This window comes from Pelodiscus sinensis, chromosome 27 (assembly GCF_049634645.1).
Source record: "Pelodiscus sinensis isolate JC-2024 chromosome 27, ASM4963464v1, whole genome shotgun sequence".
NCBI lineage: Eukaryota > Metazoa > Chordata > Testudines > Trionychidae > Pelodiscus > Pelodiscus sinensis.
In genome coordinates, this window is record NC_134737.1 from 16,147,399 (window position 1) to 16,174,634 (window position 27,236).

Below are 27,236 nucleotides of genomic sequence, written 5' to 3' on the forward strand. Positions count from 1 at the left end.
AGGTGTGTGAGCCGATGCGTGTATGCTAGGCACAGTATTACTGTACATGTTGGGAAGTTTGTTATCTGAAATGAATATACGCTCCCCATAATAATGTCCGCCCATGAAAAGTTTTTCAGAGGGACATTGTTAAGGGCCCAAAAGCAAGCTATTCCCATGTGTTGGAAAGATAGAAAATACGGCAAAAGACCACATTGGCTTAACCACGAGATCTTGCATGATCTAAAAATAAAAAAGGAGTCATATAAAAAATGGAAAGTAGGACAAATTACAAAGAATGAATATAGGCAAGCAACACGGGAATGCAGGGGCAAGATCAGAAAGGCAAAGGCACAGAATGAGCTCAAACTAGCTATGGGACTAAAGGGAAACAAGATTTTTTATAAATACATTAGAAGCAAGAGGAAGACCAAGGAGAGGGTAGGCCCACTGGTCAGTGAGGAGGGAGAAATAGTAACAGGAAACTTGGAAATGGCAGAGATGCTCAATGACTTCTTTGTTTCGGTCTTCACGGAGAAGTCTGTAGGAATGCCTAACATAGTGAATGCTAGTGGGAAGGGGGTAGTTTTAGAAGGTAAAATAAAAAAAGAACAAGTTAAAAAACACCTAGAAAAAGTTAGATGCCTGCAAGTCACCAGGGCCTGATGAAATGCATCCTAGAATACTCAAGGAGCTGATAGAGGAGGTATCTGAGCCTCTAGCTATCATCTTTGGAAAATCATGGGAGACAGGAGAGATTCCAGAGGACTGGAAAAGGGCAAATCTAGTGCCCATCTATAAAAAGGGAAATAAGAACAACCCAGGAAACTACAGACCAGTTAGTTTAACTTCTGTGCCAGGGAAGATAATGGAGCAAGTAATTAAGGAAATCATCTGTAAACACTTGGAAAGTGACAAGGTGATAGGGAACAGCCAGCATGGATTTGTAAAGAACAAATCATGTCAAACCAATTTGATAACTTTCTTTAATAGGATAACGAGTCTTGTGGATAAGGGAGAAGCGGTGGATGTGGTATACTTAGATTTTAGTAAGGCGTTTGATACGGTCTTGCATGATATTCTTATCAATAAACAAGGTAAATACAACTTAGATGGGGCTACTATAAGGTGGGTGCATAACTGGCTGGATAACCGTACTCAGAGAGTAGTTATTAATGGATCGTAATCCTGCTGGAAAGGCATAACAAGTGGGCCTCCACAGGGGTCTGTTTTGGGACCGGCTCTGTTCAATATCTACATTAACAATTTAGATATAGGTATAGAAAGTACGCTTAGTAAGTTTGCAGATGATACCAAGCTGGGAGGGGTTGTGACTAATCTGGAGGATAGGGTCATAATTCAAAATGACCTGGACAAATTGGAGAAATGGTCTGAGGTAAATAGGATGAAGTTTAATAAAGACAAATGCAAAGTGCTCCACTTAGGAAGGAACAATCCATTTCATACATACAGAATGGGAAGTGACTGTCTGGGAAGGAGTACGGCAGAAAGGGATCTAGGGGTTATAGTGGACCACAAGATGAATATGAGTCAGCAGTGTGATGCTGTTGCAAAGAAAGCAAACATGATTCTGGGATGCATTAACAGGTGTGTTGTGAGCAAGACACGAAAAGTCATTCTTCCGCTCTACTCTGCGCTGGTCAGGCCTCAGTTGGAGTATTGTGTCCAGTTCTGGGCACCGCATTTCAAGAAAGATGTGGAGAAATTGGAGAGGGTCCAGAGAACGAGAATGATTAAAGGTCTAGAGAACATGACCTATGAGGGAAGGCTGAAGGAATTAGGTTTGTTTAGTTTAGAAAAGAGAAGATAGAGGGGGGACATGATAGCAGTTTTCAGGTATCTAAAAGGGTGTCACAAGGAGGAGGGAGAAAACTTGTTCATCTTGGCCTCTGATAGAACAAGAAGCAATGGGCTTAAACTGCAGCAAGGGAGGTTTAGATTGGACATTAGGAAAAAGTTCCTAACTGTCAGGGTGGTCAAACACTGGAATAAATTGGCCAGGGAGGTTATGGAATCCCCATCTCTGGAGATATTTAAGAGTAGGTTAGATAAATGTCTATCAGGGATGGTCTAGACAGTATTTGGTCCTGCCATGAGGGCAGGGGACTGGACTTGATGACCTCTTGAGGTCCCTTCCAGTCCTAGTATTCTATGATTCTATGATTAACCACTTAAATGGGGATGGGCAGAGGTGCAGCAGGCTCAGCCCAGCTAAAGTAACCCTCTCCCCCATCACAGAGTATGCTTACCAGTTAAACATTCATATCCTTAACACAAGGAAATATTTTTCCAAGTGATACTTAGCCTATGTAATTCACTGCTATAGAAAGTTGCTGAGGCCAAGAATGTGCAATATTTTAAAAAGGATTGGGACTTTTATATGGAAATGTTGGGGAGGCAACAGAAATAAGAAAAGATGGACTAGGGTTAATTCTGGCAGGGTTATTAACCTTTCTGCTGTAAGGTTCAACCTCATCTTTATTAGAGATGAGGATGAGATCTAATGTGTGGGCAGATTACCCCCATTCTGCTATCACAAGTGTCTTACATCATTGTGAAAAGCAATAGAGAGGTAGCCGTGCTAGTCTGATCTTGGTAAAACAAAAGGGCTGTGTCTACACTGGGCCACTTATTCCGGAAAAGCGGCTGATTTTACTTCAAAGTAGGAATAAGATCCTCCGGAAAAGGGCGCTTTTTCCGGAGGATCGGGGCCAGTGTAGACGCTCTTTTCCGGCTTTTCTAAAAGCCGGAAAAAAGCGGCGGACATTTTTATTTAAATGCCGCGGGGGATATTTAAATCCCCCGCAGATTTCCCTATTACGATCTCTGAAATTAACATGCCCCTTCCGGAAAAGGGGCCAATGTAGACGAGCCCCTAGGGTGGGGGTTAGGAGAGAAAGGGCTAAAGCAGCCATCTTCCAGCTAAGATGAGCCAGTGAAGCTCAGTTGCAGCTGGTCTGTATTAGAAAGCTTGCAGTAGCATGACTAAATGGAATTAGTTACATCAGTGCAAATGCTTAATGTAGGTGGTTTTATATGACACATTCAGCCCCCGCGTCAGGCTATATGCAAAGAGAGTTTGATGGTCTTAACTCTATACCTGCTTTATATTGTCTGAACTTTACCAGGGAATAGTTGAGTCCACGCAGCCGGTGAGTGGCCTCTCATCAAAAATTGCCCATCCCTGGTTTAGGTGGAGCCATGCTTCTGGAAGAAGCAGATTACCCCCAATCTGGCAAGGTAGTATATGGGCATCTTTTGATGTAGATTGAGACAGAGGAGGCATATCAGAAATCAGGCACACAACCGTTCCAACACGGAAGATGCAACTTCTAGCTCCTGCTTGCACTATACCTAGCTCACACCCCCAGCTGCTAATTCCCTCCTTCATCTCTCGTGTATGTCTCAAGAACAAGAGTCCCACACGCTGTGGATCAACTCATTTATTCCTCTGCATTCTTGATGTGCCAGACTTGTCTTAAACTGCTCAACAGGGAAAGAACAATGGTAGGCTCCCTACAGTAAGCTTCGCTGTTTTGAAAATCATTTCCATTGAAAAGTTCCTCTCCTGGCAATAGAAGATGGCAGTAGGATGGATGGACAGTTAACCAGTCTTCCAGAAGCATGGCTCCACCGAAACCAGGAATGGGCAATTTTTGATGAGGGGCCACTCCAAGATTTTGGAAAGTAGTCAAGGGCCACACTTTTCTATGGAGAGAGTACAGGGTCTGGGATAAGGATGTTAAGAGGTGGATAACTGACCAATCGTGCAGACAATACAATTTGTATCAACTGCACAATTCGTTGATAAGAGGAGGTGCTCTGTAACGGCTTGCACTGGTCCAGGAGCTACCCCCACTGCAACTCTGCAGTTTAAATATAGTAGGAGCTGGGCATGCAGGCAGCCTGGCTCCTACATTTAAACTGCAGAGCTGCTGTGGGGGTAGGCCCCAGACCGGCTTGAGCCAGGACCCCTGCAGCTCTGCATTTCAAATGTAGTAAGAGCCATGTGGCTCCCCCGGCCTGCCTTTTATTACATTTAAAATTAAGAGCCACAGCAGTCCCAGACCAATGCAAGCCAGGACTGAGCCGGGCTTGCTCCGGCCCAGCTCATGCCGGGCACAGCAGCCCTTGTCTGCAGGAGGTCCCAGCTCACAGGAAGGAGGGGGGGCAGGTGGCACCATGAAAACGGTGCTGGGAGAAACTGACTTTTAAGCTGGCTCCCACCAGCACCAGTTCCTCTTCCCCCCTTGCTGCTTCTGATACAGAGGCAGCAAAAAGGGGGGAGCAAGTAGTTGGCTCAACTACCTGGTAACTACTCACTCACATTCCTAGTCTGGGACAGAGATTGGGTGCAGAAAGGAGCTCAGGATAGAGGATTGGAGTACAGGAGAGGGTGTAAGGTCTGAGAGGGAGTTTGGTGAAGGAGGTTGTAACTTGGGGCAGGGATTGGGGTGCAGGATCTAGAATGGAGTATGGGTGCTAGGGATGTAAAATCCCATTTAACTGGTTATCTGCTGTGCTGGAGTGGCCCTCCTCCTCCCCCCACTGCAGACAGGGGCTGCTCCAGCCATCAGAGCAGACCCTGCATGCGGGGGGCACCCAGGCTCTCCACAGACAGTGGCTGCTCTGCTGGAACAACTTCAGATACCAGTGCAGCCCCTGGGTGATGCTTACCAGTTAACCTTTCACATCCCTAATAGGTGCGGGGGAGGATTTGGCCTGGGGGTGGGGTGTAGGAGGAAGGTCTGAGGAGTTGTGACTTGGGTGGGAGGAGGTGCAGAGGGGTTTGGTGGTGACCTGGAGAAGGGAGTTGGCATATGGGACGGAATCAGGTATCAGAGGCAAGCTTTGGAAAGAATGCACTTACCTAGGCTGCTCCCACCCAGCAGCCCAGTGGGACCCTCAGGCAGGCTTCCTGCCTGCTGTAGCTCCAGGAAACTCAAAGCAGCTGGCTGCTCTATGTGCCTCTCTGCACCACTTGACAAGAAGGAGGGAGAGGCTTTGTGCACTATCACCACTCCCAGCACAATCTCTCAACTTCTATTGGCTGGTTTCCCAGCTCGTGGTGCACAGAGGCACACGGACCAGCCAACTGCTTTAAGCAGCCTGGGGCAGCTCCCTGCCTGAGGGTCCAGGGAAGGTGGGGGCAATGGGCTGGATTCAAAGATGTGAACCACAATAGCAAAAGGTGTGAAGCCCATCAACCCTAATTCACTTCACTGCAGTGTTAACCTCCCAACAGCACTTGCGCATGCCCCTGAGCACATCAGAGCTGGCACGTCTATGCTAATGCTACCGCTACCCACACAGGTGAGTTCTGACTAGCTCAGCCTGTGAGTGAAAGCTAGGATGAACATATTCTGCCACTCACTAAGCTGTCTGTCCTGGGGCTGAGAGCAGCACAGTGACAGCACTTGTGCATGCCCCTGAGCACCATAACTGTCAATCCAAAACGTAGACCAGATCTTGCAGGTTTGTCACAGAACTTCCCTTTCAGGAGTCAGGCCTGACTCAATTCCCTGCTCGGGTAGGGGAAGAGGAGGGTTTGAATAGGGGGTCTACCTCAGCAGCTTATCCAAAACTCTGGACCATTGGTATTCTGCTGGGCAGTCTCCTTCAACCTCTGAAGCTACTGGCTGTGTCTACATTGGCAAGATTTAGTGGAAAAGCGGACGCTTTTGCACAAAATCTTGCCGCCTGTCTACACTGGCCCCGAGTATTTGCGCAAGAACACTGACGTTCTACTGTATGAAATCAGTGCTTCTTGCGCAAATACTCTGACGCGCCCACTCAGGGATAAGTCCTCTTGCACAAGTGTTCTTACACAAGAGGCCATTGTATACAGGTAACATCAATTTCTTGTGCAAGAAAGCCTGATGGGTAAAATGGCCATCGGAGCTTTCTTGCACAAGAGAGCGTCTACGCTGGCACGGATGCTTTTGTGCAAAAGCAAATCTTTTGCGCAAAGGCACATGCCAGTATAGAGACACTCTTACTCAAATACTCTAATACAAAAACTCTTACGTTTAGAGTATTTGCGCTAAATCTTGGCAGTCTAGACGTAGCCACTCTGTTTTGGATACTAAAATGTGACTGGAGAACAGGGACTGGACTTTGGCTTTTTCCTGAGCTAGAGTCACTCTCGCTCTCACCCAAAAACAACTTTCATTAGTTAGCAACAGTGGCCAGTCCCAAGAGAAGAGACTGAGGGAGCCTATTATGTTTTTGTGATATGGGGTCATGGCATAAGCCAGAAGTGCAGAACCTTTTTCGGTGCGTGGGGATCACTGACCCCAAGTAAAATCAATTGGGATCCACACACAAATGAAAAAGAAAAAGACAAAACTCGGTGGCCTGGGCCCCAGTTGAGAAGTAGAATAAAAATGACACTCCCCTCAAGCGCCAGCCCTGGGGAGTGTGGGAGTAACTAAGACTCAGGGTTTACCCAGATTAATTCTTGTGGGAACCAAGGCCAAAAATGAGGTTCAGTGTAGGGATATTAGGTAGAATGTAATTGAATAGTCATGCAACCACATCAAATGTTAGCAGTTACACAACTATTCGATAGTCCCCAGGGTGGGGCCAGCAACCAATGCACTCCTGGCACCACTCCCAGGTAGCTCCCTGCCACCCCAGACTGTTACCTCTTGATTAGGGGCAGCAGTGTGGGTTGGCAGGTGGGAGCCAATCTGCAAAGGAAGCCAATTTAAAAACCACCTTCTCAGGCAGACTGCCTCTCACCCCTGATACAGAGGCAGCCATGCAGGGTGGCATTAGCCCGTCTGTGGGGTGCTCCAACCCCACCATCAGATGGAGGCTGCTGCTGCAACAGCTTCTGTCCACGGCAGGGCATGTGGCTCACAGTGAACAGAGATTGCTCTGTGGGATGCCAGAGCAGCCTTGTCCACAGGAAGCTCAGACCCCTTGCAGACAGAGGCTGCTTCCAGGCAACTTTCCCTCCCTGCCTTTGTGGAGAGGGGCAGTGCCAGGCAGCTCCATGGAGCCAGTATGAGGCAATTTTTAATACAGCTGCAGCTCCTGCCTGCCTCTGTAGGAGGCAGCAAGCAGGGTGGTGGGGAGAGCAGGCAAGTCCATGGAACCGGCACACAGAGACAGCAAGTTTGAAAGCTGGCTCCTGGTGCCCATTTGATCCTGCCTGCCCCCTTCACCCTCTGCACTGCTGCCTATCAGAGGTAGCAGCATGGGGGAGGGAGGGGAAGTGAGAAAGGCAGATCCAGTGCCCATGGACTACCTATGGGCACCAGCTCCCACCTCTCCCCCTTGCTGCCTCGGATATAAGCAGCATGGAACTGAAATGTGTGTAGTTAACAGGATTGATAAAACCAGGATTATCAGTTAATCATGTGGTCATCTACATAGTCACACCCCTAGTTCAGTGTGTGGGAGCTGCCTAGGAGCAGGCTGCAGGGAGCAGGAGCAGGCTGGGGTGTAGGGCCTGGGAGGAAGCAGGAGAATGGGGGGGGGGGGGGGGGGAGTTGTAGGCACATCAGCTTGCACAGCTGGGGAGGGGAAGCTGCCCAGGCGTCTCCCCAACCCCCTCGCCAAGCCGCCCCGGGCTCAGATCAGAATCGCCTGGCTACTCACGGGCCGGGGGCTCGGGCCAGCGCGGACCCGCCCCGCGGCCTCGTCTATCTGATCGACTCATCACGTCTGAGCGCCGGCGGCGGCCTGCGAGCTCCGCTCCCCGCACAGCGCCCGCGGGCTTCGCGGGAGGCTCCTCTCATCTCGGCCCGGGCGCCGCCCGGCCCGGCCCGATCGAATAAGATCAACGTGTAGGCGAGATGGCAGCAGGGCCGCACACGCCCCCCCTTGCACGCCCCCCCCTCACGCGCACACACGCGCCCCCTTGCACGCCCCCCCTCACGCGCCCCCCACGCGCACACCCCGCACTCGCTCCTCATCCGCTCCCCTGCTGGGCGCGACGCAGCGCGTCACTCCCTTTTATACACCCTGAGCCGCACTGCATCATGGGAACGCCAACTTCCGCCATAGAGCTCTCGCGGAACGTACCGCGCCGGCCTCGGGCGCCCTCCTGCGTGTGGAGGATTCCCCGCAACTCTCCTCTCGGGAGCGCAGCTTCTCGCCGCTAGGCCCTCTGATCTGGAATCGGGCTCGGCATCGCCAGCAAACAGCCTCATGTAACCACGGGTCTGAACAGGAATCATCTGGAGAAAAGTTTATTTTTGCCCGAGGGGAGATTTTCACACCCTAGGAGGCTTGTAAACATTCCTTTGGCTCCCCCCACTGCAGAGCGGGCAGCACTCAGCACCTGTCAGGATGGGCAAAGTCCACAGCAGCTGGGACAGCGCACTTGTGTGAAAGTCTCTTGTGTTAGAGGCACTGCCAGAAAACGTGAGCTACACAAACACAAACGTGAGCTAGATCAACTCCCAGTATATGCAGGCAGGCCAGTGAAAGTCCCTCTCCCCCAGGGAGTGGATTTTTCACCCACCATATATTTCTGTGATTTACAGTCTAACCTGATAAACGTTATCTGACCTGTTAGTTTCCTTGGCTCATAACTTCCAGAGCTTGTGTGATTTTTGTTTTTGTCTGGGCAGAGTAGATAACACCATATGCAGGCACACACATCTCCAGACTAGCACAATCCAGTGACATCAATTATTCTCATCTGTGCAGGCCGGAACAAACTGCTGTAACGTGCTAACTCACTGCCATGCTTGTAGCAGGGTCTGGAAACATGCTAATTTTGATAACATAGAAGGGACATAATTTAGGGTAGGTCTACACAGCACTCTTATTTTGAAATAAGCTGTTTTTGATTTTTTTTTCTGAAATAGCTTATTTCAAAATAACACATCTACACTACAGGGAAGCCTCAAAATTAGTCTCAGGCAGGCTTCCCTAATATAGGGGTGTACTACCTCAAATTAGCATCCCAGGAGGCACTGGGGAGTAATTATTTTGAATGGGCCTGGGGAGGAGCTATTTGAAAATAGCAGCAGTGGAGTGTCCACACTACTGCTATTCCAAAATAGCTATTTCTGAATAAGCATTATTCCTTGTGGAATAATATTTACAGATTTGAAATAATTTCAAAATAACTACAGTTATTTTGAAATAACTGTGGTGTGTAGATGCACCTAATGTTGGTTGGTGGGTTAAGTATGTGAGAGATTTTAAGGCCAGAAGGGACCAGCACGCTATGAAGTTAAGCTTTAAAACAGGGGATGGTGAACCTTTTATGAACTGGACGCCACTGGAAGACATGTGCAAAACGCCTCACTGGCAGGCATTCCAACTGAAAAGCAGGAGGGGGGAGGGGGAAAGATACCTCACTCACGCAACTTGGGGCACCAGGATTCCCTTGATGCTTCAGCCCCACTAGGAGACGGGGTGGAGGGGAGGGTGGGAGAGTGACAAAAAACTCAGGGCTTTCCCTTGAGCATTGTCTAGACCACCCTCATGGATTTCTAGCTAATCTGCTCTTAAGTATTTCCAGAGATGGAGATCCCACAACCTCCCTAGGCAATTTATTCCAGTTTTTAACCACACTTACGGTTAGGAAGTTTTTCTAATGTCCCCCCTTGCTGCAGTTTAAGTTAAGCTTCTTGTCCTATCCCTCAGAGGCCATGAAGAACAATTTTTCTCCCTCCTCCTTGTGACACCCTTTTAGATACTTGAAAACCTCTATCATGTTCCCTCTCAGTGTTCTCCTTTCTAAACAAGCCCAATTGTTTCAGTCTTCCCTCATAGATCATGTTCTCTAGAACTTTAATAATTCTTGTTGCTCTTCTCTAGACCTACTCCAAATCTTTCTTGAAATGTGCTCAGAACTGGACACAATACTCCAATTGAGGCCTAAACAGCGCAGAATAGAGCAGAAGAATGACTTCGCATGTCTTGCTCACAACATTCTTGTTAATACATCCCAGAATCATGTTTGCTTTTTTTGTAACAGTGTCCTACTGTCAAATCCATACTACACCACTTTATAGGAGGAGTGAGAAAAAATACATTATGGATTACGAGGTGTCCAGATATTTAGGTCGGCAATAGGAATGTTAAATATTGGTTAAATGAACAATCAAGTAATCTCTTTAAATTGTATTGGTTAGTTGACTATTCTATAGTCCCCAGTGTGGGGTGCCAGGTGGGAGCTGGTTTGCAAGGGGAGCCAGTTTGTGCTCCTGCTTCTGAGAAAGAGGCAGCAGTGCAGGGTGGCAGCAGTCTCTGTCTAGGAGAGATCTGAGATCCCGGACCTGGTGCAAGCCAGGACTGAGCCAGGCTGCCTGCCCGCCGGTTTCCTAATACACTTTAAATGCAGACCCACAGCAGGGATAGGTCCCAGACCTGGCGCAAGCCAGGACTGAACCAGGCTGCTGATCAGCCTGCTAAAAATTGTACTGGAAGGGAGAGGAAAATGCATATAGTCTATAGCATTAACCTGTAAGCTTTTGCTTATCGGTTAATCAACTATACTATTACATCCCTAGTCTTCAGGCACTAAAAGAATGATAGTGAACAACGTTACACCATCTTTAGCTTTCACCCAGTCCCTCAGAACAGTAACTTCAATGACTGATACCCTCCCCTAGCACTTGTTGGTACTGGGCACGGATTCAGATGAGTCCCTGTATACAAAGGACTGTTTCAACTGGGCTTTCCTCATGGCTATTGTGGGAAAAAGGGTTATAAAGTTCCATTTACACAAGCTTTCATAAGAGCTACATTGATTCCTCATCATCACACATCTGAGAATGTTTAATAGGGAAGTGTTGTACCGTTGACTGAGTGTTAATTAATCGAACAACTGCTTTTTAAGGGTGTGTGTCGCTAGGCTTAAGACAAAGTGATACAACTAAAAATGCCAATTGCTTTCCTACTAGTTCTAAAACTCCACTGCTCTGGAAATTAGAAGCTAAATAGACAGACAACCATTTGCAACACCAAATCCCTGAGCTGCCCTCCCAGATCTTGTTAGCACATGGTTAACTAAACCCATTCATATTTCTGCCAACCCTAGTGAAACAGGCACACAAATCAGGTAGCACATAAAAAAGCTCCTTATTTTACTGAGACCTAATCCAAAGCCTATGCAAGTCAATGGAAAGATTCCCATTGACTCCAATGGATGCTGACCCTTAAAGGCAGAGTGAGGCTGGGAAGCCTTTGCTAAATGAAAATGGACAAAGTCAGTAGGGAAAAGACATTTTATTGGCAAGTTTTTAATTCAGAATTTTATAAACAATGGAGAATTTAAAAAACTAAGCTAAAAAGAAAAGTAGTTGAGTGATCCCTTCACTGGAACCACTGTAGGGTGATTGATTCCTACATTTCAGTCGGGGTGTGTAGAAGCTAGAGAGAAAAGCTCAAGAAAGGTTAAAAAACAAACTGAGAAGACAAGCTCATCAGAGATGGAAATAAAATACAGAATAAAATCAGTGAATGAGGCCTTTGGTTTTAACACTTTCCAGAAACACAAGCTGTGATGTTAAAATGTGACAGTTTACTACAGCCGCTCCCCAAGTTACGACCACCTCCACTTACGACCATCCACACTTACAACCAAAGCAGTTGTAAATGCAGATCTGAGTTACAAACGGCGATCCACACTTACGAACAGCACAGTCGCCATGTAACTCTACAGCATCCGAGTTACGAACACTTTGAGTTATAGACCAAGTGTTGGTCCATAACTTGTTCGTAACTCGGAAAGCGGCTGTATTAAATTATAGTTACACAGTAGTCCCACCCCCTCCTTCCAAACATCAAGGCTTGTGCCAGCTTCTAAACTACTTTCATCTGTGACATCATTCAAGGACAAGGTTGATTTGTACAGTACATCAGGGACCCAGATGAGCAAGCACTTTCCTAATCACCTCTATCTTGTGCTACATTTACACTATTGTAACACACTGCTATCTGTGAACAGTGATTTGCTGTCCCCTGCAATCCAGATCTACTTTCTACTTTAAAACTTACTTGTATGAATATAAAAGGTAGTATTCAGGATCATTTTAGATGGGTTTCATTTTTTTACCTATTGAGAAGTTTCAGCTGAAGTCTGTGCTTTTAGGAAATCATCTCTCTAGTCTTAGACCCCCAATACACATTGCCTTAACAACTATCATTAGAGTCAACTCCAGCTCCCCCTTCCCTGCTATTCTTTGCACTTACTGGGACAAAGAAATTCTCTCTAAAATAACTTAAATGCAGTCCATTCCTATTTTCTGCCAAACTGAAAATGTTATCTATTTTTGTTAGGCCTAAATAATTAACCATGAAATAAAACAGATTTCTTTTAAGCAGAAGAAAGGGAAAGAGGGTTTGATCTGTATACATCCATACATTATGTGATCTTTGCTAATTACTTCATAAAGGGCTAGGAAAATAAACATCATCTCATTCTGCTAAAAGTAGAGAAAACTTGGAGCCACTGTGAAAAGCAGATGTCCCTCTCTTGGTTTGGAAAATACTTGGTAATTGGGGCATTTCCTCTCGGCATTGCCAAACTGTGCTCTGCCCATTCCTTTTAAGAGATTAAATATTGACCTGTCTCTTTGCCTCAAGTATGTCCTCCTTTTCAGCAGGTTCTCTCAAGCAGGTTTGTGTGTCTGAAGCCTTGGGACTCATTTTAGGAGCAGAACATAAAAAGCCATCACAATGCAGGATATAGCAACTGCTGCATGAAGTCTGGTGCCAATTACTGCAGCTGAAAGAAAAGGAAGACACTAAGCACCTGCAGCACACATTCTCAGGAGGACAGTCACTCAGGAGCACATCGCCTCTAAGGGTACGTCTAAACTACATGGCTCCGTCGACGGAGCCATGTAGATTTATTTTCTTGGCAAAGGGAAATGAAACCACGATTTAAATAATTGCAGCTTCATTTAAATTTACATGGCTGCCCCGCTGAGCCCACAAACAGCTGATCGTCAGCTCAGCACGCAAGTCTGGACGTTCCTCTGCTGACATGAAAGCCCTTTATCGACATCCCCTGTAAACCTCATCCTACAAGGCATAACGGGGAGGTTGATAAAGTGCTTTCATGTCGGCAGGGGAGCATCCAGATTAGCGCGCTGAGCCGACAAACAGGTGATCAGCTGTTTGTCAGCTCAGCACGGCAGCCATGTAATTTAAATGAAGCTGTGATTATTTAAATCGCGTCTTCATTTCCCTTTGCCGTTCAGCCTAATCTACATGGCTCCATCGACAGAGGCATGTAGTCTAGACACATCCTAAGGCTACGTCTAGACTGCAAGCCTCTTTCGAAAGAGGCTTTTTCGAAAGATACTTTCGAAAAAGCCTCTTTTGAAAAAGAGCATCTAGACTGCAAGCAGTACTTTCGAAAAAGCAAGCCGCTTTTTCGAAAGAAAGCAGTGAGTGAGTCTGGATGTTCTCTTTCGAAAAAGCCCTATTGGCATTCAAGAACGCCTTCTTTCGAAAGAGCCCTCTAGAAAAAAGGCGTTCTTCCTCGTGCAATGAGGTTTATCGCCGTCAAAAGAAAAGCCGCGTTCTTCCGATTTAATTTTGAAAGAACGCGGCTGCAGTCTAGACGCAGGGTGAAGTTTTTTCGAAACCCCCCCCCCCTGAGTCTGGACACAGTGACACTCCTGATGGCTTAGTGAGGAAACAGGCAAGTGGCCTCAGAAAGAAAAGGTCGATGAGTCAGGAGCCGCCGCAGGTCCCCACCCCTGCCCCGTCCCAGGGCCCTCGCCTGGCTCCCCCTGGGAAAGGAGCCCCCGGGGCCCGCCTGGGCCTCACCTTTGTAGAACACGCCCCAGACGCCGCGCTTCTCCGACAGCAGCCAGGCCTTGAGCCGCGGCACCTTCCGCAGGTAGGCGCAGGTGCAGACGAAGAGCAGGCCGAGCACCAGCACCCCGTCCAGCGAGTAGGCTGCGGGGCGAGCAGAGCGGCGCGTCACCGGCTGCCGGCCCCCCCCCCGCCCCCTCCCCTCAGAACCCGGGGCCGCGCCCGCTCCGCCCCCTCCCCTCAGAACCCGGGGCCGCGCCCGCTCCGCCCCCTCCCCTCAGAACCCGGGGCCGCGCAACCCCCCCCCTCAGGACCCGGGGCCGCGCCCGCCCCGCCCCCTCAGAACCCGGGGCCGCGCCCGCTCCGCCCCCTCCCCTCAGAACCCGGGGCCGCGCCCGCTCCGCCCCCTCCCCTCAGAACCCGGGGCCGCGCCCGCCCCCTCCCCTCCCCTCAGGACCCGGGGCCGCACCCCCCTCAGAACCCGGGGCCGCGCCCGCCCCTCACCGTTGGTCATGGCGGCGCCGCGAGGCGGTGGGGGAGGGGTGACCACTTCGGAGTCCCGGCCGGCTCCGGCTCCGCATCTCACACCGGGAAGCCCCGGTCCTCTCTGCGCATGCGCTGCGAGCAGCCCGCTCGCGGCCAACGCGACAGCCGGAAAGGCCAGACCGAGCCGACCGAGCTCAGACAGCCCGAACCAGGCGCAATCAGTGGAAGACCGAGCCGCCCGGCGACGCCAATCAAATGGCTTCGGGTAGAGGGTGGGCGAAAGGGCCTCCAAGCGGGTTGGAACGGCCCGCGAAGGCCAGGGGAGCGCGTGAAGTCTCCTCCCACCCTGCCCCCTGTTGGCAGTAGGGTTGCCAGATACTTTCACAGAAAATACCGAACGTGGGGGGGAGGAAATTGGTTGAGACCAAAAAAAACACAAAAAACAAAAAACAAAAAAACCAGCCACACCAAAAAAAAAAGTCGCTGGCCAATACCGGACACCTGGCAACCCTACTTGGCAGGGGGCAGGGGAGCGGTGGTTAGAAATGCCGCGTGCCCCCAGCCAGGCATAAGGATACGTCACACTCCCCCAACCCGACTGACCTGGCAGCGCAGAGCTGGGAAGTCTCCTGCCCAGCGCCTCGTGCTCCTTGCTAATCGGGGGCAGCGCAGGAGGCGACGGCGAGCTCCCTGCCTGGGGTCACCGTACGCCCGGACACGTCCTCCTTCTTGATCTTTCCATTTCCAGACGGCCGGGTTTTAAATATCTACAAATGTCCAGGATTTTGCCCTGCTCAACCAGTGACAGACCGGGCGCTTCCCCTCTCTGCTGAGTGCATGCTCCCTAGTCCTGCTACAGCCTCCCTGAAAGAAGTTTCGCCTTTTCGCGGCCGGTGGACTCAGCAAGGTTTCCTTAGCAGCGACTCGTCACTTAGTTATGGGCCAAGGCCCGCTCCCCCAGCCCTGGAGCCTCCAAATGCCACAGGGAGGAGAGCTCCAGGCTCCCAGCTGTACCTCAGAGACTGCCACCCCCCAAAGACCTGATCTCCGCAGTCCCCAGAGCCCTGTAAATACACCCATGGACCCAAGTCCCGCAGAGCCTCTTTAAACCCCCTCCACACCGGACCCCTGTCCTGCCACCCCAAGTCCCACCAGCACCTCCTGGGCTTGAACTGCACATCCTCACCAGAGCCATGCAAACACTGTATCATTAAAAACCCCACATTTCTCCTGAGCCCTGCGTGCGCCCCCATTGACATGCACCCTGCCAAGTTCTACAATGCCTCTCGAGCTCTGGAACCCTGCATCCCCCTCCAGAGGTAGGACGGGTTACCGGGGGGAAGAGAGGGCGCTCAGGATAGCCTACTGAAGGCAGGGGGCCCAGGGCAGTTTACCAGAGGTGGGGCTCAGAGCAAGTTACCAGAGGTGGGGGTAAGTAGTACACAGTAGATTACAGTATATTACACGGGTGGCCAACCCGTGGCTCATGAGCCGCATGTGGCTCTTCAAAGAAAAAATTATGGCTCCTGCACTAGCACCTGCAGCTCAGAAAGGGACAGCACGTTTCTGTCTGCATGGGATGCTGGTGCAGATTTCAAAATAGCCACCTTAAAAGGGCAATGCCTGCTCTGCTCTGCTCTGCTCTTAAAAGGGCGGTGGTTGGGACTTTTTTTTTTTTTTGCTCAACAACTATTTCCCCTTGGCCCTTTGCGCTGCATCCACCACTATTTTGGCTCTTCGTCTGTAAGGGGTTGGCCACCCTGGTATATTACATACTCACCGGCTACGTCTAAACTGGCATGATTTTCCGCAAATGCTTTTAACAGAAAAGTTTTTCAGTTAAAAGCATTTGTGGAAAAGAGCATCTAGATTGGCACGGACGCTTTAGCGCAAAAGCACTTTTTGCGGATAAGCATCCGTGCCAATCTAGACGCAGTTTTGCGCAAGAAAGCCCCGATCGCCATTTTCGCCATTGGGGCTTTTTTGCGCAAAACGGTTCTCAGTTGTCTACACTGGCCCTCTTGCACAAAAGCATTTGCGCAAGAGGGCTTTTTCCCGAACAGGAGAGTCATTGCATTTGCGGAAGAACACTGACAATCTTACATTAGATCGTCAGTGTTCTTGCGCAAATTCAAAGCGGCCAGTGTAGACAGCTGGCAAGTTTTTCCGCAAAAGCAACTGCTTTTGCAGAAAAACTTGCCAGTCTAGACGCAGCCACATTGTATACTCACTGTTACTCGTATATGCACACTTTGTGTCCATGTGTACACATAAATACAACGTGAGTTGGTAGATATAGATACACTTCCTCTCAGGAGTGTTCTCTTTTTTGGAAGTTCAAATATGGTAACCCTGCCCCCACCCCCAGGCCAATTAGGGAGCAAGATACTTCGCATGCTCATCCTCCCCCAAGTCCTGATTGACCTGGGGGGTGGCATGAAGTCTCCTGCCACTACCAAGTGCATGGGTGCCTTAAAGGACACTCTGTGGGGTGCAAAGACTTTATGTTTACCCCCAGACCAATCAGCTTATGTGAGGAAGTACGGAAGTGTTCTGGCCTCCCACTTCCACCTGAGGCCCTGCTACTTGCGGGGCAGCTCGGGGCCACTTCAAACATTTCTGAAGTGGCCCCTGACATTTTCGAAGTGGACCCTGTCAAAAATTATTGCCCACCTCTGGTTTAGGAGCTCCTGGACTTTAGGGACCATGTACAGGCTTTGGAGACCATGGTGGCTGAACTGGAAGAATTAAAGGAGGCAGCTAGATGAGACTTTCCAGAACACTGTAGAGCAGTTCCACCTCCAGTGAGACCACCTTTGTGCTATTGAGGAGGGTTTAAAGGACCTTCCCCCAGCTCACAGGGAGGATCCAAAGAGCCCTAGACTCCAAGGCTACGTTTATACTGCAAGGTTTTTACACAAAAACAGCTGTTTTTGTGCAAAAAGCCGTGGAGCGTCCACATCTCAAATGCACTTTTGTGCAAGTAAATCAACAGTTAAATGGCAGAAGAGAGGGCTTTTGCAGGTAAACCTTTTACAAGGCATAACTCCTTTTTGTGCTACAGCTATTGCACAAAAAGGCAAGTGTGAATGCTCCTATGGGAAAAAGCACCGGTGCTCTGATGGCCAGTTTGTGAATGCCTATCAGCACTTTCTCGTGCAAGACTGTCCATGAAGTGTGACCGCTCTCTTGAGGTGTAGATGTGCTCTTGCACAAGAAGGCTTTTGCACAAGAGTTTTTGTAGAGCATGTGCTTTTGTGCAAGAGAGCATCCACACTGCATGGACACTCGTGCACAAGAAAGCTCTGATTGGCATTCACAGAATGGCCATCAGAACACCTGTGCTTTTTGCCATAGGGGTTTCTTGTGCAAGAAGCATCCATACTTGCCTTTTTGTGCAAGAACTCTTGAACAAAAGGGAGTTATGCCTATGGCGGAAAAAGCCTTCTGTTCTGCCATTTTACTCTTGATTTCCTTGTGCAAAAGCATATTTGAGGTGTGGACACTCCACTGGTTTTTGCGCAAAAACCTTGCAGTGTAGACATAGTCTGACTATCCTTGAGCCAGACACCACCCCTCCTGGCCCTGCAGCCCACTGGGAGTGGTAGAAACAAAAATTGGCCAGGTGGCAATGTTTGAGGTAAATGCAGCAAACCAGGGGACAGCAGCAGTGGGGGAAGGGGTAGGAAAGATGAGGGAGAGGAGGCAAAGGCATGGGGGGGAGGAGAAAGAGAAAGAAGGGGAGTAAGGGAGGAGGAGGGGGGAATCAGGAAAAAGAGTTAAGAGGACAAGGTGGAAGGGGAACAGGTGTTGTGCTTAAAAGAAACACCCAGGATCTTTTTCAGAGGGATAAGGCAACACACCACATTTATTGAACATACATAGATATTTATCATATGCATATGATACATTGCACTCATGCACTCACTCACTCACACACACACACAAGCATGCTCCGTCTTGTTGTTACCAAAAGTTGCTCCCCCTAACTGCACTGGCCAGGTGAGTTAGATGGAGGAGGGGTGGAGCCGGGCTTCTGCTGATCCGGATTGATGCTCCCATGTTGACAAGACAAAAATCCAGGGTCCCTCTGCAAGATGCCTCCTATTTATCCCTCTCATGCAGACAATTAGTCATCACCTCGCCTTTCTTAATGCTGCTTCAGAGAGAGTCCTTCCAAGGGCAGGAACTTGCTGCTTGACTCCCAAGACTGTATGTCCAGTCTTCTTAATGAGCTCACTTTCCAGGTATTGTCTTGGATCTGCCTCCCAGACCTTCTCCTCCCTTGCAACTGCTGCTGAAGGTGCTCACCTTTCATTCTCCATTCACACCTCATTCATTTCAACAGGGCAATCAAGGAAAGGGGAGAGCTCAAAAGACATTTTTTCTTGCAAAATCTATACACAGTATATATAAAAAGGAAAGTTTCTCTTAATACAAAGTTATAGGAAAAATGATACTATTACAGGGATTTATCCACACAGGAGGAGGAGTGGAACATTCAGACGGGAAAGAGATTGAGCAGGGAACAGGTAGGACAGGGTCAGGTGTGGGAACAGGGTCAGCCATGTCAGCAGGAGATCAGTTGTGATGGAAGAGGAAGGTAATGTCCCCCCAAGTTCCAGGCCCCAGTGCCACAGGAGTGCAGCTCCAGAGGCCCCAGCACCAGGGATAATGGGGAACAATGGCTCCCTACTAGCACCCACGGACTCAGTGGCCATGTCAAAGCACTGCTGGTGGCTGGGGAGGTGGTCGCTTCCTGGGGCAACTCAGAGGCAGGGAGAAGGGAGGATGAGAGGGCAGATGTCCCTCCAGGATGAGACGATCCCTCCCTGAGGCAACCGGGGTCAAACCTAATGCCTCAAACTCCTGTGAGAGGAAGGCAAGTCACTGCCACTATGTGATCAGCCTCGTCGGTGGCACGGTCAGCAGTGAGCTCCACACAACTGGAGGGCACAGAAGAGGGGCAGAAAGGGGCCTCCTCCATGGCCTCCCCCTGCAGGGACTCTGGACGGGAGCTATTCACCAGTCCACCACCACTGCAGTCACTCAGCCATCCCCTGATTCTGTGAAGCATCACAGGAAAAAGTCAGATCCGATGTCCACACCGAGAGGAATGAGGAGGGTAGGTGGGGTGGAGCACCGGGCCCACTTGTGGCACCTCCCCATTGCAAGCTCGCAGCTCTCTGAAGAGGAGGGCTGGACTTTAGAGGAACAAGGGCCAGAGTAGAAGGGCAGCGGTGGGAGGGTGAGGGGGTGAGGGAAGCTGGGGGCTGGGCAGTAGGGGAGGGGGAAAACCCGGCCTGCATCCCATTGCTGACCTTGCTGCACTCTCCTTTGTGGGCTCAGTCTTGCCACTTAGTGCAGCAGCACCCGCACACTCCTCTGGGTCCTGTGGAACCCAAAGCAGGCTTGACAATGGTTACAGATGGAAGAGGGATGACCCCCACAGGTCTGGATCTTCAGGGCCACTGGTGATGCTGGGGCGAGTGTCCTCCTGGGCATCAGGGATCCCGAGTGCCTCGCCAGGATGGGCTAGGGGGCAGTTCCTTCAGACATGCCCCATTTACCATCACCTGGTAAAGAAAGCACCAGGCTTCCCTCACGGTTTATTACACCCTTGATGGGGCACCAGAAATTATCCTTCTAGAACTTCGCCGCCATGGCAGTTGAATTTTTACCTGCTGGTGGATGGACAGGATGTGGTGAAGGGCAGGATCTTTGCAACCCAGATGAAGGGACTCAGGATTGACAGGGACCTCCCCAGGGTGGAAAGAAACAGTAGTAGGATGGTGTTGGGGAGTAAGGGGGGGGACAGAAAAAAACACCATCTATATCCTCATGTTCTCCAGGGTCTTGAATGGGACGTGGACTCCCCCACCACCAAACCTCTCTCCACCACTGCCTAGGGGGCGGCCTCGGATACCAGGAAGAATACCACCTCCCTGAACACCCGACAGGCCATCACCATGTCCGCAGCCCCCATCATGCGAGCCAATGCCATGACGTAGGTCTCCACATAACGCGAGACCAACACCAGGAGGCAATGGTTGTTCTTCAAGGCATGTCCCCATGGTGCTTCACCTTTAGGTGCATCAGCACAGCTGCACCTCTGATTGGAGATTTGAGACAGAAGTGCCACGCATGTGGAGTGCCGGCATGTGTTCTGAAGAGGCTACTGCACATATGCAGTTGGCCACCTCCTCAGTTCCTTCGCAACTGCCACTTGCTTCGGTTGCAGCTCAGCAGTCACCCTTTACCTCATTGACAAGTTACCCACTTACCCATTTTTTAGATAGTTCTTACCTCAGAAATTCTTTCGTAGTTGATACTTGTTAAAGTTTCTCTTCGATTGTAGTGATAGTTTAAAAGAACTGGGGGCAGTTCTTTTGTAAGAGGAGCACTTTGCCTTTGTCCTTATTAAACTTCATCCTGTTTACCTCAGACCATTTCTCCAATTTGTCCAGATCATTTTTTAATTATGACCCTATCCTCCAAGGCAGTTGCAACACTTCCCAGATTCGTATCACCTGCAAGCTTAATAACCGTAGTCTCTATGGGTACGTCTACACTACAGCGCTAGTTCGAACTAACTTAGTTCGAATTAGTTAATTCGAACTAAGCTAGTTCGAACTAGCGCATCTAGAACTAAAAACTAGTTCGAACTAGCGTTTTGCTAGTTCGAACTAGCGCGTCCACACTGATTGGACGCAGGGGGGCATTTAAGGGCAGCTGAAACCGGTTCTGGCAGGGCATCAGGTCAGCAGTTGCTTTGTGTGGCTGCTGTCTGAGGCTATCTGAGGCTCGTGCTTAAAGGGACCCCCCTGGACAGCCGGTTCTCAGCTTTTCCTGCTTGCTTGCCAACCTCGCCGAGGGACAGCAAAGCGTCGGTCTCTGTGCCCGTCTGTGTCGGTGCTTCCCTTCGGGGGGGACCGCCGCAGGTGGCAACATGGAGCCACAGCTCGCCCTGCACCTTCTGGTGCACGTTCTGGACTTGCCGCTGCAAGCCTGCCACCAATGGCTCGAGGCTGCCTGGCACCACCTGGGGAACGTCAGCCCCCTGCCTCTCCGCCTGGCCGCCCTGGGGGCCGTGGAGGAGCCGCGGCGGCGCCCCGGCACCGGCGTGCCCCGCCGCATCTGGCGTCTGGACACCAGCAGCGACTGGTGGGACCGCATCGTCCTGGAGCACTGGGACGACCGACAGTGGACCCAGAACTCTAGGATGAGGAGGGACACCTTCCTGGAGCTCTGCGAGTGGCTCGCCCCTGCCCTGCAAAGAAGGGACACTCGCATGAGGCCCGCCATCCCCCTCCAGAAGCGGGTGGCCATCGCCCTCTGGAAGCTCTCCACGCCGGACAGCTACCGATCCGTCGGGAACCAGTTCGGCGTGGGGAGATCCACTGTCGGAGCAGTGCTCATGCAGGTACGGCGCTCGTCGGCCACCGAGCCGGGAGGGAGGGGGGCTGCGAGGAGGGGATGGGCCGCCCCAGGGACAAAGGGGGGGGGCGGGAGGAGGCGAAGGCGCCCCGCACCGGAGGGGTCGGGCTGTCCCGGCCGTACTACACGCCGCCAGGGGGGTTGCTTCCGGGAGTGGGGCGCGGGGCACTGCCAGGGCACGCACGCTCCCAGCCACCCGGGCGCCCCACTGATTGACGCTTTGCTGTGTCTCTCTCTGCAGGTGGTCAAGGCCATCAACCGGGTGCTGCTCCGCAGGGTGGTCCGCCTCGCCGACCCGGACGCCGTCATCCGGGGATTCGGCGCCCTCGGCTTCCCCAACTGCGGGGGGGCCATCGACGGGACGCACATCCCCATCCGTGCCCCGGAACACCAGGCGTCCCGGTACGTGAACCGCAAGGGGTACTTCTCCGTCATCCTGCAGGCCGTGTGTGACCACCGGGGACAGTTCACGGACATAAATGTGGGCTGGTCCGGCAAAGCACACGACGCACGGGTGTACCGCAACTCCTCCGTGTGCCAGCGGCTGCAGGACGGGACCTTCTTCCCCGACCGCCACATCAGGGTCGGGGACGTGGACATGCCCGTCTGCCTGGTGGGGGATGCCGCCTACCCACTGCAGCCGTGGCTCATGAAGCCCTACACGGGGCACCTCAATCCCTCCCGCCAGGCCTTCAATAACAGGCTGAGCAGGGCCCGCATCGTGGTGGAGGGGGCCTTCGGGCGACTGAAAGCCCGCTTTCGATGCCTCCTCACCCGTCTGGACCTGGCCGAGCACAACATCCCTCCCGTGGTGGCGGCATGTTGTGTGCTCCACAATTTGTGTGAGCGGAAGGGGGAGGCTTTCTTGCCAGCCTGGATGGCTGAGGCTGACCGCATGGCTGGACACTACGGTCAGCCCCGCACCGCCGCTGTCCGGGAAGCCCAGCGGGGGGCCATCCGGATCCGGGAAGCCCTGCGGGAGAGCTTCCAGGTGGAGGAGGAGGAGGACTGACCTCTCCCTGCATGCCCCACCGGGGCCTTCTTCCACCCTACCCTCCCCTTCCCCTTTCCCCTCCCTACCTACTGTCAAATAAAGACACCTGTTTTTCAAACAAAAACGTCTGTTTATTTCACAGAACTGGGGTGGGGGGAGGGAGGAATGAAGGTGGGAGAAGGGAGGGGGAAACCTGGGACGAGGGAGCTGGAAGGGGAGGGGAGGGAAGGGAGGAAGGGAAAGGAAAGCTCAGGGGTGGGAGTCCGGCTGCCTCTCCCGTCTCGCCACACTGCGGGTCCGGGGGCGTCGGTGGGGAATGGTTGTGGAGGGGGGGGCAGAGAGGACAGGGGGTGTGGAGGAAGCAGGAGCGGAAGCAGGGGGAGCAGGGGGAGCAAGAGGGGGAGAAAGAGGGGGAGCAGGGGGAGCAAGAGGGGGAGCAAGAGGGGGAGCAGGGGGAGGAGGAAACGGGAAGCGGTCCAGCAGGCTCTGGAGGTGGCCTCGCAGGGCACAGCCCTGCTCCTCCAGGGCCTCCAGACTCCTCTGGCGCAGCCTGAGGTCCTCTTGGACCCAGTGGTCCTGGAGACGGAGCTGTCGGTCCAGGAACCGGAGATGCCGCCTCTGGTAGTCCTCCTGGTTCCTGGCTGTCCTGCTTGCCCGGGCGCGGGCGGCTGCTGCAGGCGGTGTGGTGCGCCCTGCAGGCCCCGGTGCTGCAGCTGTGGTGCAAGAAGACCAGCGGTCAATGACCCCAGGGGCCCAGGTGTGTGAAACCCAGCTCCCCTCTGCAAGGCCAGGGCCCCTGCAGGATCCCCAGCTGCTGCTCCGTGGTGGGCAAGGCCCAGGCGCACGGTCCCGGGGCTCCCTCTCGCCCCAGCCCCCCGTACACATAAGGGGAACATGAGGGTACTCACAGGTGGACGCCTCCCCGGCCTCTGATGATGCAGGCGAGCGGCTCTGTGGGGTGCCTCGGGGGTCCCGGGTCCTGGGAAGGCTGGCGGCAGGCTCCTGGCTCTCAGAGCCCTCTTCCTCCTCCTCCGTCTCCAGGAGCGGTCCCTCTGCCCCGGGGTCAATCACGTCCCGGGGGGCAGGGACGGCATGAGGCCCCAGGATGCGGTCCAGGGCATGGAAGTGGGGGCAGGCCTCCGGGTCAGCCCCTGGCAGGCAGGCCCGGGAGTAGGACTGCCGCAAGTCCTTAATTTTGCAGCGCACCTGCTCCCGGCTGCGCTGGTGGCCCCTGGCGGCCAGACTGGCAGCCATGCGTCCATAGACGGCCGCGTTCCGGTGGCTAGTGCAGAGATCGTGGACATTGGAGGCTTCCCCCCAAACCTCGATGAGGTCCACGATCTCCGCACTTGACCAGGCGGGCGCCCGCCTTTTGCGCCCCCGGGCAGGCTCCCGGGAGCCGCCAGGCTGGTCGTGGGGAGCAGTGGAGGGCTGGGAACCCTCGGATGGCTGGCTCATCCTGTGGCAGGTGCAGGCTGTGCAGGCACGGGTGCTTGCAGCCTTGCAACTGGCACAAAGTGAGTAGCCAGCCCGTGGCCCTTTAAGGGCTCCGGGGCCGGGAGGGGGGCAATAGAGTTTCCCTGGTGTTGGCCAGAGTGGCCACCAGGGAAACCTGGGAAGCCTTAGCCTCCCACTAGTTCGAACTAAAGGGCTACACAGCCCTTAGTTCGAACTAGCTAGTTCGAACTAGGCGTTAGTCCTCGTAAAATGAGGTTTACCTAGTTCGAACTAAGCGCTCCGTTAGTTCGAATTAAGTTCGAACTAACGGAGCGCTAGTGTAGCGCCTAGGAAAGTTAGTTCGAACTAACGTCCGTTAGTTCGAACTAACTTTCTAGTGTAGACATACCCTATACTAATATCTTAATCATTGATGAAGATATTAAACAGAATGGGTCCCAAAAAGGTATAGCCCCACTTATTATACCTTTCCAGGAGGATTGTGAACTATTAATAACTACTCTCAGCGAACAGTTAGCCTGCCAATTATGCAGCCACCCCATCGTAGCCACAGCTAAGTTGTCTTTGCCTATTTTATTGCTATGATGCTCATGCAAGACCGTTTGAAATGCCTCACTAAAGTCTAGGTATACCACATCCACACTTCTCCCTTATCCACAAAACTTGTTATCCTATCAAAGAACGCTATCAGATTGGTTTGACATGATTTGTGCTTTACAACTCTATGCTGGCTGTTCCCTATCACCTTATTTTCTTCCAGATATTTGCAGATGAAGTTCTGAATTACTTGTTCCATTATCTTTCCTGGCACAGAAGTTAAACTGACTGGTCTGTAGTTTCCTTAATTGATCTTCTTTCCCTTCTTATAGATGGGCAGTATATTAGCCTTTTTCTAGTGTTCTGGACTCTCACCTGTCTTCCATGACTTTTTCAAAGATGAATGTAAAGGCTCAGGTACCTCCTCTATCAATACTCCTTGGCTATGTCTAGACTGGCAAGTTTTTCCGCAAAAGCAGTTGCTTTTGCAGGAAAACTTGCCAGATGTCTACACTGGCCGCTTGATTTTGCGCAGAAGCACTGACTTTCTACTGTCCAAAATCAGTGCTTCTTGCGCAAATACTGTGCTGCTCCCATTTGGGCAAAAGGCCTTTTCCAGAAATGCTTTTGCGCAAAAGGGCCAGTGTAGACAGCTGAAAACTGTTGTGCGCAAAAAAACCCCGATGGCGAAAATGGCGATCGGGGCTTTCTTGCGCAAAACCGTGTCTAGATTGGCACGAACGCTTTTCTGCAAAAAGTGCTTTTGAGGAAAAGCGTCCGTGCCAATCTAGACGCTCTTTTCCGCAAATGCTTTTAACGGAAAAACTTTTCCGTTAAAAGCATTTGCGGAAAATCATGCCAGTCTAGATGTAGCCCTTAAGTATTCTAGGATGCATTTCATCAGGACCTGGTGACTTGCAGACAGACTTTCTAAGTGATTTTTAACTGTTCTTTTTTTATTTTATCCTCTAAAGCTACCCCCTTCCCATTAGCATTCCTGTCTTCTTGTTTTCCTTTATTCCTGTAGCTAGTTTGAGGCTTTGCATTTCTAAATTTGCCCCTGCATTCCTGTATTGTTTGCCTATATTCAATCTTTGTAATTTGTCCTAGTTTCCTTTTTTTATGATTCCTTTTTTTTTAGATCATATAAGATCTCCTGGTTAAGCCAAGGAGGTCTTCTGCCATGTTTTCTAGCTTTCCTACTCAACAGCATAACATCCCTTTGACAAAAACTGCCAACTCTCTTCAAGTTGTTTTTTCCCTCAATCTTGCTTTCCCTGGGACAACCAGCTCACTGAGCTTACCAAAAATATACCTTCCTGAAATCCATGTCTGTTTTGCTGTTCTCCCTTCTACCATTCCTTAGAATCATGAACTCCATGATTTCATGATCACTTTCACCTAAGCTGGGTTCACGTTCAAATTCTGAAACATTTCCTCCCTATTTCTTAAAAATCAAATCTAGAACAGCTTCCCCTCAGTAGCTTTTTCAACCTTCTGAAATAAAAAGTTGTCTTCACTACAGTTCAAGAACTTGTTGGCTAGTCTGTGCCTCATTGTGTTCGTTTCCAACCATATATCTGGAAAGTTGAAGCCAAGAAGCTTGCCTTCCCTCAGTACCAAGGATCTGACTGCTGTGTCTTTTGAGTCTAGCGTGTCCTGTAGGGCCAAGATACTAGTTACCCTCGTTCATGTTTGATTTAAACTGTTCTCTTTTATTGTCTGGGAGGGACTCAATAAAAGATGTTTGTTGATCAAATGGCGGTGTGTATATTTTGGTAGTAATTAGACACAGTTGGCTTGTCTAATCTGGAGACTTGATGTCAAATATGCCTTTTGCATGCAGCCTCTTCCAATCCCTGTCATAGGGATGGCATGTGTAAATTGCTTCCGGCTTTGGTGCATAGCTTCCACTACAAGGGAGTTTGCTGTTGGGTGAGTGAACAGGAATTCTGCTCCTTTGAGAGTTGGGGGCATGTAATATTTTCTGTCTTCTTGTTTGGATGTTGGTGAGCGTGGCTGGCCTGTCGTTCATGGGAACAGCTAATTTTCCATGGAGAGATGTGCGCAGACTGTTTGTCAACTTGTGTTGCATCTGCGGCATATCTGAGAGGGAACTCTAGAAGGTGTCTGCAACTCTTGCAAAGTTCCTGGAACAATTTAAACTCATCCCTAGTAGTTGGGAGAGGGGGTGTCATGATATCGTCAGGAGGTGAAGGTAAGATGTGTGGGTGGGAGGGAGCAGGATCTCTCTTCATCCCATGTACTAGCCACATTCTGCCCATCTGCATCCGAGCTGTATGTACTGCTCCTTTGGTGTGTGGGACTGTGGTGCTGGAGGTTACTGTTTTACTTGCTGTGGTCTATAAGCTGCCCATCGGTCCCAGTATGCCCAGTTAGACATACTAGGTAGTGGAAACCACAGTGGAGGTGTGGCGGCACGTCGAAGTTCCCCCTCCTCCTGCACCCCCGTAGTGGCACGAACAGACTCCGCCAGCCAGTAGAATATAGGGAGTTTATTGCTTCTCCAGGATACAGCACAGCACAGATGTCATCTGGTCACAGGGCAGGCCTAGGATGCCTC

At 51.1% G+C, this 27,236-nt stretch overlaps 1 protein-coding gene and 1 non-coding gene across 2 annotated transcripts; both read right to left on the minus strand.

The window, feature by feature from the left end:
- Nucleotides 1–7,581: 7,581 nt before the first annotated feature.
- On the minus strand, nucleotides 7,582–7,969 carry LOC142820916 (small Cajal body-specific RNA 2). Its single transcript, XR_012897934.1, has one exon.
- TMEM167B (transmembrane protein 167B) lies at nucleotides 7,582–14,425 on the minus strand. The gene is made up of 3 exons (XM_075910560.1): nucleotides 14,245–14,425; nucleotides 13,753–13,884; nucleotides 7,582–12,700 (listed from the first exon to the last, which is right to left on the minus strand). Exons 1-3 carry the CDS (start codon nucleotides 14,252–14,254, stop codon nucleotides 12,618–12,620), a joined length of 225 nt encoding a protein of 74 aa, XP_075766675.1. The 5' UTR covers nucleotides 14,255–14,425; the 3' UTR covers nucleotides 7,582–12,617.
- Between the last annotated feature and the right edge of the window lie 12,811 nt (nucleotides 14,426–27,236).

Excerpts from the sequence above, each read along its gene's own strand:
- TMEM167B (XM_075910560.1), bottom strand. Across the intron at positions 12,701-13,752 it reads CTGGGGCGTGTTCTACAAAG|CTGCAGTAATTGGCACCAGA; the intron begins GTGAGGCCCAGG and ends CTTTTCTTTCAG.